General features: G+C 42.7%; 1 protein-coding gene across 4 annotated transcripts; it reads left to right on the top strand.

Moving 5' to 3' along the window:
- Positions 1–421: 421 nt before the first annotated feature.
- Positions 422–12,401, top strand: LOC102701101 (NEP1-interacting protein-like 1). 4 transcript variants are annotated; one of them, XM_040526742.1, is made up of 10 exons: positions 422–716; positions 796–919; positions 1,514–1,616; positions 7,430–7,503; positions 8,859–8,997; positions 9,712–9,801; positions 10,219–10,280; positions 10,491–10,732; positions 10,853–11,031; positions 11,619–12,401. In XM_040526742.1, the coding sequence occupies exons 8-10, from the start codon at positions 10,576–10,578 to the stop codon at positions 12,063–12,065; spliced, it is 783 nt and encodes a 260-aa protein (XP_040382676.1). In that variant the 5' UTR covers positions 422–716; positions 796–919; positions 1,514–1,616; positions 7,430–7,503; positions 8,859–8,997; positions 9,712–9,801; positions 10,219–10,280; positions 10,491–10,575; the 3' UTR covers positions 12,066–12,401. The 4 variants fall into 4 exon arrangements, with proteins under 4 accessions (XP_040382676.1, XP_040382678.1, XP_040382677.1 ...); XM_040526744.1 differs by lacking the exon at positions 8,859–8,997; XM_040526743.1 differs by having other exon boundaries at positions 422–919.
- Positions 12,402–12,720: the final 319 nt, after the last annotated feature.

Raw genomic sequence — 12,720 nt, 5'->3', positions numbered from 1 at the left:
ATTAGCTTTTAGTTTTCTTGTCCATAAGCAATCATGTTCCGCGTGACATCAAAAAATTTAGTGTAACATATAAACTATCCAAATTAGCCCATATACAATCATGTTCACTGAAATTAGTGCAACATACCGGGCATCAAAAAATCATGTTAAAAAAAATCTATCAGCATGGCAAAACAAGAAGTAAAAATACCAAAACCACTTTGAGGAGGTAATCTAAATGGTATTAGATAGTTTAGGGGGTTAAATACCTGGTTTGTTAGGTGATGAGGTTAAGTGATCAGATGGTAAAACGTTGGGGTTACTTAATCCAATTTGAAATGAAGGAAGGGATCATGCTGTAAAATGCCACTGCAATTCGGTTCCCCTCCATCCTTCCCCGTGCCTAGTGGCGGCCTGGTCGGACGGCGGCGACCACCGGAGATGGGGGCATGTGGGCGGCGAGTGGTCGGAGGCGGAGGAGCTCATTATTCGGGCTTCGCATGGGGACTCCAATGGGGGTGGAGCGGAGGACGATCGAGGTGCACACCCCGCCGGGCCGGGGAATGGGAGAGAGGATTGCAGGCGTCTCCACTCTCCACTTCCAACTCGTCGACAACGTCGGCGACGATGCTCGCAGTGCCCCGCGCGAGCGCAGACGAGGGGAACCCGTTGCCTGTGCCTCGGCCGGCCGCTCTCCATGTCCTTGTGCTCTCCGACATCTTCGCGAGCGTAATCATGTACCACTCCCCCAATCCCCTTCCGCCGCAATCATTTCCAATTCGCATATCTCACACCTCATGGGTCATGGCCTCACAGATTAGCTTGTTAGGGATCCAACCAGTCCAGGGCTCATAAGTCTTACTGGAAGATACTTCAACCAGTGGGAGAGATTCGTCGGTCTGACTTGTGCAGTGGTACAGGGGAGCAATGCCCGCACATCGTAAGTATGTTAGATCTGTGTTTTCGTTTGTTCATTAATAGATTCAAAGAGAGAGTAGTTTCTGAATATGAGCCCATCGTGTACGTGTCATCACATCACTCATGCAGTTGTACGATTTGGTCGTGTTCCAGTCGGATTCATTGCATGAATTTTACTCTGATTTTACATGCCATATGTTGGCAATGGGGCAGTTCTGAACCTTGCGAATATGATGGACTTTTTATCATACTTTGCTATGACTTGACTGACTCTAACCTTGGGATAAAATCTGAGTTCTGAAATGAAATGATCCTTTTGTTTCTCAGAATGACGTATGGCTCGTGAATTTCTGCATGTGCTCCACCAAGTTGTAGATAAACCCCATATTATTCTACTTAAATTGATTCATTAATTGAGAGTGATTTCTATGGTGCCATTCAACATTTTTGCTCATTTCATTATTTTTAGTTTGTTCCGATGATGCTAATTTGACATGATTTACCTCACAACGTGAAACAAGTGATCTGTACATCCTGTTTCACATCACATTTTTGTGACTACGTGTCCTCTTGTTAAGAAAAAAATAGTAAGACATGGTGTTCTTTTGCACTCTAGGTCGAGTATGCGCCATTATGCTGTGTGTTTCCGAGAAGGAAAGGATACCCACGCTGTTCATAGGTTTCTGCTATGTAGCGACAGATTGCTCTTGATTCTGCAGGTAAGAACAAGGGTCAGTATCGTATTCTGACTGAAGATGTATCATTAATATAATTCTTGTTTCTATGGACAGCATAAGTCCTATATAACCACACATGATAAAATTGAGATAGTTTTATATACTATTGTAATTTCACTTCAAAATTTGCATGATTAGTACATGGTAAGAAGCATTTGTTTATTTTGGCACCATGAATCCTGCTAGAATGTGAAATGTACCCAACTTTCTGCTCAAGTGCTTCACGAGGTCTTTATTTCCAGACCATTTTTTAGATATACATTCAGCATTTCAATTCATGTTCAAACCATAATCATGGAACAATTGCTGCTTATGCTTATGGTACACACTGGTTTTCGCGTTTGCACAATTGCACTACATTATGATGAACAGGGACTGCCAACTAATTTCACTTTAAATGGGCTTTTGAAATGGAAGGGGACACTATAGGGTGTAGTGCCTAAGTTTCTGAAATCCAGGATGCTGGGAAAACTATTGTTTCTTCATTTCATTTTAAGTCTCATTATATTTCCAGCCTGAAATAATGTCAAAATTTTGTGAGATTTCATTATTTTTTAGATAATGGATGACATCCGGGCCTCTACTGTTAAATATGTGATCCGAATTTTAACTGGAATTATATTCGGATTAGTTTCCTAGTAGGTTTCTCCCAGTTGTTTCCTACTAGGAGTCAGCTTAGTTTCCTAATAGGATTCTTTCGCCTTATCCTATTAGGACTCTTAGTTTTTCCCCTTATATATACTCTTGTAGTCTGCATGGGAAGAGGCGAGTTCTCATTGTTTCCCCTGCATTGTAATCATATCCTCATAGTGCAATTTGCCGGTTGGCGCCCGTGGTTTTTCCCGTAAGGGTTTTCCACGTTAAATTCGTGTCTCGTTTGTGCTTTTGTTTCTAACAAGTGGTATTAGAGCCGTGAAGATTAATCTACGCTACGCTGCTGCCGCTGACCGGACTTTTCCGGCGATCTGCGGAATCGCCGTTCCATCGAGATCAGGTCGGAGTCGGTGGCGACTTCGACTCGACGTCGCGTTCGCACAGAAGAAAAAGAAAGGAGCAGACGCGCGCACGCGGGAGGAAAATTGATCGTTCCAAGGACAAGTCATCAGATCGTGCCGTCCAATCCGCGCTACCGTAGCAGCTACAGTACAGCTACAGTAACATCATCGTTTTTCTTTCCAGATTTAATTGCTACATTTACCCGATCTTGTGTACCCAAAAGTTGTCAGATCATCTATTGTGCATCGTTCCGAGCACTGGAGTTTCGCGTATCTGCTTGGGTTCAACATATTAATACCAACAGATTCAGGATTTATTCTCAATGGCGAGTTTAAAGTATGATCTACCTCTTTTGGACCGAGACACAAGATTCTCATTGTGGCAAGTGAAGATGCGTGCAATTCTTGCACAGCAAGATCTGGATGATGCGCTTGATGGATTCAACAACAAAAGGACAAATGATTGGTCCGACGATGAGAAGAAGAAAGACCGTAAGGCTATGGCATATATCCATCTTCATCTATCCAATAATATTTTGCAGGAAGTGCTTAAGGAGAAGACAGCTGCCGCGCTGTGGTTGAAGCTGGAACAGATATGCATGACAAAGGATCTGACCAGCAAGATGCACTTGAAGCAAAAGTTATTTCTACACAAGTTGCAAGATGTTGAGTCTGTGATGGATCATCTCTCCACTTTTAAGGAAATTGTTGCTGACCTTGAGTCCATGGAGATAAAGTATGATGAATAGGATTTAGGCCTTATTCTGTTGTGCTCATTGCCTAGCTCATATGCAAATTTCAAATATACTATCTTGTATAATCGTGATACTCTAACTTTATAAGAAGTTTATGATGCTTTGCATGCCAAAGGAAAGATGAAGAAGATGGTACCTTCTGAAGGTTCTAACTCACAACCAGAAAGCTTGGTTGTTCGGGGCAGGCAACAAGAGAAGAACACAGACAACAAATCAAGAGACAAAAGTTCTAATGGCTACCGCGGAAGGTCAAAGTCCAGAGGCAGGTATAAGTCATGCAAATACTGCAAGAGAGGTGGACATGATATTTCTGATTGTTGGAAGCTACAGAACAAAGAAAAGCACAAGGGAAATTATAAACCGAAAGGTAAGCAAGAAGAGCAAGGTAAAGCCGCAGTTGCTACTGATGATAAACCAGATGCAGAATTACTGGTTGCTTATGCTGGTTGTGTACAAACCAGTGACGAGTGGCTTCTTGATACTGGATGCACCTATCATATGTGCCCTAATAGGGATTGGTTTACCACCTATGAACCTGTACAAGGTGATAATGTTTTGATGGGTGATAATACGCCCTGCAAAGTTGCGGGCGTTGGTACTATACAGATCAAGATGTTTGATGGCTGCATTAGAACATTATCAGATGTGCGGCATATTCCCAGTTTGAAGAGAAATCTCATCTCTTTATCTACTCTTGATCGCAAAGGGTACAGATATTCCGGTGGAGACGGGATTTTGAAGGTAACAAAAGGCTCTCTTGTTGTGATGAAAGTTGACATTAAAACTGTCGATTTGTACCATCTACGAGGTACTACGATAGTAGGTAATGTTGTTGCAGTTACCGATTCATTATCGAATTCCGATCTTTGGCATAGGCGTCTCGGGCATATGAGTGAAATTGGTTTGGCAGAATTGAGCAAGAGAGGATTACTAGATGGGCAAAACATCGAAAAGTTGAAATTTTGTGAGCATTGCATTTTTGACAAACACAAGAGAGTGAAGTTTACCACATCTACACATACTACGGAAGGTATTCTTGATTATGTGCATTCTGACTTATGGGGTCCTGCTCGTAAGAGGTCATTTGGAGGTGCTCGTTATATGATGACTATCGTTGATGATTATTCAAGAAAAGTTTGGCCCTATTTTCTAAAGCACAAATTTGAAGCCTTTTTAGTATTTAAGGAGTGGAAGACTATGGTCGAAAGACAGACTGAAAGGAAGGTGAAAGTCCTTCGTACTGATAATGGGATGGAGTTCTGTTCTAGGCAATTTAAATCATATTGCAGGTCAGAAGGCATTGTGCGCCACTACACCGTTTCTCATACACCTCAACAGAACGGCGTAGTTGAGCGTATGAACAGGACAATTATTTCAAAGGCCCGTTGTATGCTGTCAAATGCAGGCTTACCTAGACGGTTTTGGGCGGAAGCTGCTTCCACTGCTTGTTATCTTATTAATCGCTCACCCAGTTATGCCATCGGTAAAAAGACTCCAATTAAGATGTGGTCTGGTTCCCCAGCTAATTATTCAGACCTGAAAGTATTTGGTTGTACTGCTTATGCTCACATCGACAACGGTAAATTGGAGCCTAGAGCTATTAAGTGCATATTCTTGGTTATCCTTCTGGTGTGAAAGCCTACAAGTTATGGTGTCCTGAAACCCAAAAGGTTGTGATTAGTAGAAATGTCATCTTCAATGAATCAGTTATGTTGAATGATAAATTTTCTACTAATGTTCCTGTTGAGAGTCAGCAGAAAGCAAGCGTGCAGGTGGAGCGCTTGATCAGTTCAGGACATGTACCAGAAAAAGAGAATATTGCTAGTAACCAAGATGCACCGGTTATTGAAGAGTCAGACTCTTCTGTTGTTGAGCAGTCACCAAAATACTCTATTGCACAAGGCAGAGCTAGGCGAAATATTAAAGCCCCTCAAAGATTGATCGAAGAAGCGAACATAGTTGCTTATGCTATGAGTGTGGCGCAAGAAATCGAAGGTAACGCAGAACCTTCTTTATATTCTTAGGCTATTATTTCTGTCGATAGCAATAGATGGATAGCTGCCATGCATGATGAGATGGAGTCACTTGAAAAGAATCATACTTGGAAATTAGTGGAATTGCCAAAGGAGAAGAAACCTATCCGTTGCAAATGGATTTTCAAAAGAAAGGAAGGTATATCTCCAACTGATGAGGCAAGATATAAAGCAAGGTTAGTTGCTAAAGGATATAGCCAGATCCCAGGTATTGATTTCAATGATGTGTTTTCCCCAATTGTGAAGCATAGTTCAATTCGCACTTTACTTGGTATTGTTGCAATGCATGATTATGAACTAGAGCAATTAGATGTGAAAACGACATTTTTACATGGGGAGTTAGAAGAAGACATCTATATGGAGCAACCAGAAGGTTTTGTTATTCCTGGTAAAGAAAACCTTGTCTGTAGGTTGGATAAGTCCTTTTACGGGTTGAAAGAATCACCTCGGCAATGGTACAAGAGATTTGACTCTTTCATGCTTTCTCAGAATTTTAAAAGATCACAATTTGATAGCTGTGCTTATCTCAAAGAGGTTAATGGTTCAGCTATATATCTGCTTCTTTATGTTGATAATATGTTGATTGCTGCAAAAGACAAATCAGAGATAGCAAAGTTGAAGGCACAACTGAGTAGTGAGTTTGAGATGAAGGATTTAGGTGCAGCAAAGAAAATTCTCGGTATGGAAATTACCAGAGAAAGACGGTCTGGCAAGTTGTATCTTAGCCAGAAAGGTTATATTGAAAAGGTCCTTCGTCGCTTCAATATGCATGATGCAAAACAGTGAGCACTCCTTTAGCTGCACATTTCAGATTATCTTCAGATTTCTGTCGACAATCAAAAGTTGATATTGAGTACATGTCTGGAGTTTCATATTCAAGTGTAGTTGGTTCACTTATGTATGCCATGGTATGTTCGCGTCCTGACTTATCACATGCATTGAGTGTTGTCAGTAGATATATGGCTAATCCTGGTAAAGAGCATTGGAAAGCAGTTCAATGGATTTTCAGATATCTGCGAGGTACTTCTAATGCTTGTTTGCAGTTTGGGATGTCTAGAGATGGACTTGTTGGTTATGTGGATTCAAATTTTGCTAGAGATTTGGATAGGAGAAGATCGCTTACAGGTTATGTTTTTACTATTGGAGGTTGTGCTGTTAGTTGGAAGGCAAGTTTGCAAGCAACTGTTGTCTTATCTACTACCGAAGCAGAGTACATGGCTATTTCTGAAGCTTGCAAAGAAGCTATTTGGCTCAGAGGCTTGTATACTGAGCTTTGTGGAGTTACGTCTTGCATAAATATATTTTGTGACAGTCAAAGTGTAATTTGCCTTACAAAGGATCAGATGTTTCATGAGAGAACTAAGCACATTGATGTCAGATATCACTTTATTCGAGGTGTTATTGCTGATGGTGATGTTAAGGTATGCAAGATAAGTACTCATGATAACCCAGCTGATATGATGACAAAGTCAGTTCCTGCCACTAAGTTTGAGCTTTGCTCAAGCTTGGTTGGTGTTACAGTATAGTCCAAGAGACTATTTGGCGCGCAATAAATTTGACCTATGAGGTGTTTGTTGGTGATTGATGATTTTTATGCTACAAGAGGAAATTCGTCTCAAGGTGGAGATTGTTAAATATGTGATCCGAATTTTAACTGGAATTATATTCGGATTAGTTTCCTAGTAGGTTTCTCCCAGTTGTTTCCTACTAGGAGTCAGCTTAGTTTTCTAATAGGATTCTTTCGCCTTATCCTATTAGGACTCTTAGTTTTTCCCCTTATATATACTCTTGTAGTCTGCACGGGAAGAGGCGAGTTCTTATTGTTTTCCCTGCATTGTAATCATATCCTCATAGTGCAATTTGCCGGTTGGCGCCCGTGGTTTTTCCTGCAAGAGTTTTTCACGTTAAATTCGTGTCTCGTTTGTGCTTTTGTTTCTAACATCTACACTACTGTACACAGTCATTCTGAGATCTGGCTATTGACTGACATGTCAATTTCATTTCATCTGCAGGTTTAAAATTCCTGTACCAATCATTTGAAGGCTAGATGCACAAGACATAAAATGAATCCAACTTGTTGATACAGGTAACAGCATCCCATTCTATGGTATGTGATTAAAAAAAGGAAATGGTTTCCTATAGCCACGCAAAGCTTACTGAAACAATGCTGTGGTCTCTATTTCGCCAGCAACCAAATGTACTCCCCTATTAGCTGAGCTACATCGCTTTATCCATCCCTTGCCCCTTTAGCCAAAGGAGATCCAAGGTGTTGGTACATTAGCACACAAGTTTTGTCAAAGAAGGCAAGTTTAGAATCCAAAGGCTAGCAGTAGTCCAGTACAAGCCCCAGCAAGCAGACAAACAGGATAGATGATGGGCACTCTAGTGCCTTTGTGGCCAGGCTGAATCCGAGGATACCTCATTAGCACGAAACTGCCCTATTGCTATAAGAAAACGGAGCCTTACCACCGTAGAGGGCATGGGCATTTGCTACGTGTGTTGAGTTTTCTTTATCTAGATTCTAGAGCATGTATCACAAAAGTTTCATAGAATGGGCTGGAGTGTAGGTTAAATCAAGATGATGAATTAGGATGTAGAACACTTTTTTTATGAACTGGTTAGAATACTGGAATAGAGTAGGCATTCTTGTTTTGTTTCTATTTATGCTTATAAGCTAAAATTTAAATTTTCAATTCTAAATTTGAAGTTAATTTTAGGGTTTTTTATCATATTTTAGTTTTCAGTCTTTACTTTTATATCACTGAGAAGACGTACATAAGAGTGTTATTCGGTATTCATAAATTATTTTTCGTTTATAAATATATTGTTTCACATTTTTAATGAAAAAGCCAATGGATGACCCTGTATATTGGCACAGGCGTTCGGTCATAATTCACAACATTAAGTTGTGTTCTGGTGGTTAGAAACAAAGTAAATTTATATTTTATTACGAATGGTTTCAACTTGTAAATTATATACACAGTTTCTAGGCTCCATGACCGTTGAATTAAACTTCGTACCAATATTGTCCTTTTTATGTTTATATCGGTAGAATGTGAACTTTGAAATAACATGTAAGAAAATCGGTGAAATTTAAGTGGGATATAGTGAATTTTATCTAAGATATTGACCAATCCTTTCCATATGGGATGATTGTTAGGTTTTTCCATGAAAAAAACCAAACAATATATTTATAAATAAAAATTAATTTATAAATAAAAATTTTATATATGTATTCTTAACTATCGTATTAACGACGTACGATACTGGAAAATAAGTTTCAACAGTAAGCTGTGTACGTAAGCCTCCCTTTGCAACCTTGTGGAATGACAAAACCACTCTGTGACACCAGTATGCAGCCTAGTAGCCCAACTTCTGTTTTTTTGCAGGTGCAGGTATCCACATTTCCAGCAGTAATGCAATTTTGTGTCTCCCTTGCAGACTGGTCTCTATCCTTCACCGGTTCACCCCAACCACCCCGAAACCATTCGCGTGGAACGAGGGACGGATGGATGCCTTCACCGTGAATCCTTCTCGTCCTTGCATGCATATGGTTTTGCCCCATGCTGCTGCTGAAAAGGTCAGACGCAGCTCTCAATCGCCGTAGAAACCTGTGCACCACCCTGCCTCTGGTAATCGCCTAATCAATGTGCCGTTGAAACGATTGCTCGCTGCAGCCAGCAGACATTGACCGGCCGGCCATCCCTACACGTATTGCTGCGAATTATTCTTCATTATTTGATTTTTAAAAACATACACATTTTTCTGAAAGCTTATTTCCATATATGAGTCTGGCTTGACCTGGATTGTTGTTTGGCGACGTCGGACTGACGTGCTTGAAGGTTTACATTTACAATTAGGTTTTGGGTTTGGTTTTTAAGAAAATGAAAAGATTTATAAATGATAGAAACATCTTTCCGTGCTGCACCTGTCGCCATGGCAGCAAGAGAGAAGTTTCGGAGTTCGCTTTCACTTGCCTGATGCCTCTCATGTCATGTGCTGTGCTGCTGCCCTGCGCTTGTGTATGGCTTAGCTCCCAGCCTCAGTCAGAGACACGCAGAGATACAGATGTGCTTCTTTCTTTATAACATAAATATAAATATTATAGCACTTAAATCTTATATCAAACATTCTTTTACTATTTACAACACCATTTATCTATCAATCATCTTTTATTTAAAATTCTTTCTATTTTACCCCACTTATCCTCCGCCGCAGTCTATTCCTCGTTTATTAAGAAATAGTATAGTATTTCCTTTATGCTAAATAATCTATAAATAATTATGTTTTGTAGGAGACAGGAGGCAGTGGAAGAGAAGCTTAGCCGTTAAGAGAGAGAGCATGGCAAGTAAGCTGGACAGGGGAAGGGGAGAAAGAAACGCAGGTACGTAGCCCCAACCACCCCACCCCACCCGGCGCGTTGCCATCACCCACCCGCGACACGGCTGACCTTCATCCTTAAGCTTCATTCATCACAGACACGTTCTGCCACCCACCTGCTAAGCCCACATCCATTTACATAACTGCAAGTAACAAATGAGGTCTTGAAAAAAACCTAAAATTCGATCTCTGATCCAATTTTGGGCTATAGGATAGCAAATTAGAAACTGTTAGTAACGGTAGCTAAGTGATTTAGTTCATTAGTTTCTCACAGAAAATTATTGATTATGCTACTTTTTACTTTGACTTTAAAGAGATTCCGCGTTCTATTTGGACTCACGTATCAGTAATTAAATCACTCACGCGGTTTTTGATATAGAGAATTCTAGTCCATTGATGAGCACAGTACTGTTTCTTTCAGAGATGGAAGCTTGCGTGGCAGCCAGGAAGGGCAGCGGTGCAGGGCTGACATGGCAAACCAAGGTGCATGATTGATAAGGATACCCACCCTTCCCTCGGCTGACATGGCAAGCCAAGCTATAATTATCAACGCGCTTAATTTATTTTGTAACGTACTAACGTGTGTTAGTAATCACCAAGCAATGCATATTTATATGCACAGATTTTTATTTTTCCAGAGACATATTCTAATCCGCCCAAAGATCTCATCTTCTTCTCCTCTGCGTCTGCTAGAGCTCAGTTGATCAGCAATTCCCCTTATCCGATACACACTTCCGACCAGCATCCCGTCCGTACAGTCCGGCGAGCTGCAGCATCCATGGAGGTGGCAGCAGTGCACGCCACCCTTTCGTCCTACTCTCCTCCGGTGCTCTCCGGCGGACGGAGCGACGCCGCCGGCAGGAGCCTGTCCCGCCTGCCGGCTCGTGTCGCCGGCGCGGTGGCTCGCGGCCTCGTCACCTTCGTCTTCGCCACAGGTGAGCGAGTCGATCTCGTCGGATCTTTTTTTTTCTCTTGGTTTTGAGCTCGGGTGGTTCATCGTCATGTTGGATGAATCGGATCGAGCATGTGGATTGACTTCGTTGATTGATCGGCAGTGGGCACGATTCTGGGGGCGATCACCGGCGGGCTGATCGGGCTGGCGACGGAGAGCGGCCTGGTCCGCGGCACCGGCATCGGCGCGATCTCCGGCGCGGTGGTGGCCATGGAGGTCGTCGACTCCTCCGTCGCCATGTGGTGCTCCCACGACTCCGGGATTTGGAGCGTCCTGTACGTGGTACGTTAATTTTTCCTACCAGATTGAACTTTGCATCAGCTACTGCAACGGTTGTTCTCCTCTTAGCAGCTCCAAGTTCATGATGGATTTGCATTCTGATTTATCCAACTGATTATATTCATAGCAATTCCCAATTTACTTGCTCTACTAACTGTAGCAATTTGCGAGCTAATTGTGTTTGCTTGCATCCACTAATTGCAGCAACTACCAAGCCAATTAAGTTTGCTCGCTCCACTAGCTGACAATTTGTAAGCTTTGTTAAGTATGCTTGCTCAGTTGCTCTACCAACTGTAGCAATTTGCGAGCTAGTTGAGCTTGCTGCTCTACTAGCTAGAACAGTTAGCAAGACAATTAAGTATGCCTGCTCAGTTGCTGTACTGATTGTACTAGCAATTTGCAAGCCAATTAAGTATGCCTGCTCAGTTGCTGTACTGATTGTACTAGCAATTTGCAAGCCAATTAAGCTTGCTGCTCTACTAACTATAGCAATTAGCAAGCCAGTTTAAGTGTGCTTGCTCTGCTAATTGCAGCAATTAATTGGCAAGCTAATCAAGGTTGCTGTACTAACTAATCGGTTGCTGTTTCAGCTTGACGTGATCTGGAGCCTCCTGACGGGGCGCCTGGTGAGGGAGAAGGTGGACCCGGCCGTGCAGAACGCCGTGGACAGCCAGATGAACGCCGCCGACGCGCCCTACAGGGAGAGCGCGCCGACGCTGGCGGAGATGTTCGACACGGGCATCCCCGGCGCCGCCGCCGCCGCCACGGGCATGCCGGCGGACGCCATCGCCGCGCTCCCGGTGACGACGTTCACCGCCGAGCAGACAGCAGCTGGCGCCTGCGGCGGCGGCGGCGACCGCGCCGGCTGCTCCGTGTGCCTCCAGGACTTCGAGGCCGGCGAGGAGGCGCGGAGGCTGCCGGAGTGCGGCCACACGTTCCACCTGCAGTGCATTGACAGCTGGCTGCTCCGGCACGCGTCCTGCCCGCTGTGCCGCCGCACGGTGGTCGCCGCCGCCGCCGACGACGTCGTCGGCTAAAGCATCCATCGATCTCGATCCGTTTGTTAGGCTAAGCTAGAAGCTAGCGTGAGAAGGGCGTGCGGTGCACGGCACTGCTCCGCGCGCGCATGCATGCGCGATTTTTCTTCGCTTGGGATCACGACTGACGTACATGTGCACCTACTACACTTCATGCACCTCCTCCTTTGATACCTTCATTCGTTTTCAGGTACATATAGAACAGATACTTGCATTTACATATGCAGATATACTCGTATACTTGTATTGTATTGTATATGTATGCATACGTGTACAAAGGAGACCTTGTGATTAACATAATAGAGAGATCGCGATCCAGATTTTTGTTCTTGTTCATTAATTACTTCGTTCACATGTGACCATATTCATTTTAGATTTGTTTTGCCTCAAACTTATTGTTTTATCTGTAGAAGGTAATTTGGCTTAGTGTAAAGTCAAAATGACTTGAGACTAATATGGAAGAGTACAGTTTTGCTAAAATATGATGTCACATCTTTTGCTCGGTGGATAAGTTCACCGGAGGTCCCTCAACTAAACGCCGAATCTGTTTGAGATCCCTTACCTCAAAAACCAGAAATTTGTACACCTAAACTCACACAAATAGTTCAAAAAAGATCACTAACAATATCGACTCTATTTTACCCGGTTTCACTGA

Source organism: Oryza brachyantha, chromosome 8, assembly GCF_000231095.2.
Source record: "Oryza brachyantha chromosome 8, ObraRS2, whole genome shotgun sequence".
NCBI lineage: Eukaryota > Viridiplantae > Streptophyta > Magnoliopsida > Poales > Poaceae > Oryza > Oryza brachyantha.
Note: the sequence above shows the minus strand (reverse complement) of the source record. Positions and strands in the feature narration are given on the sequence as shown.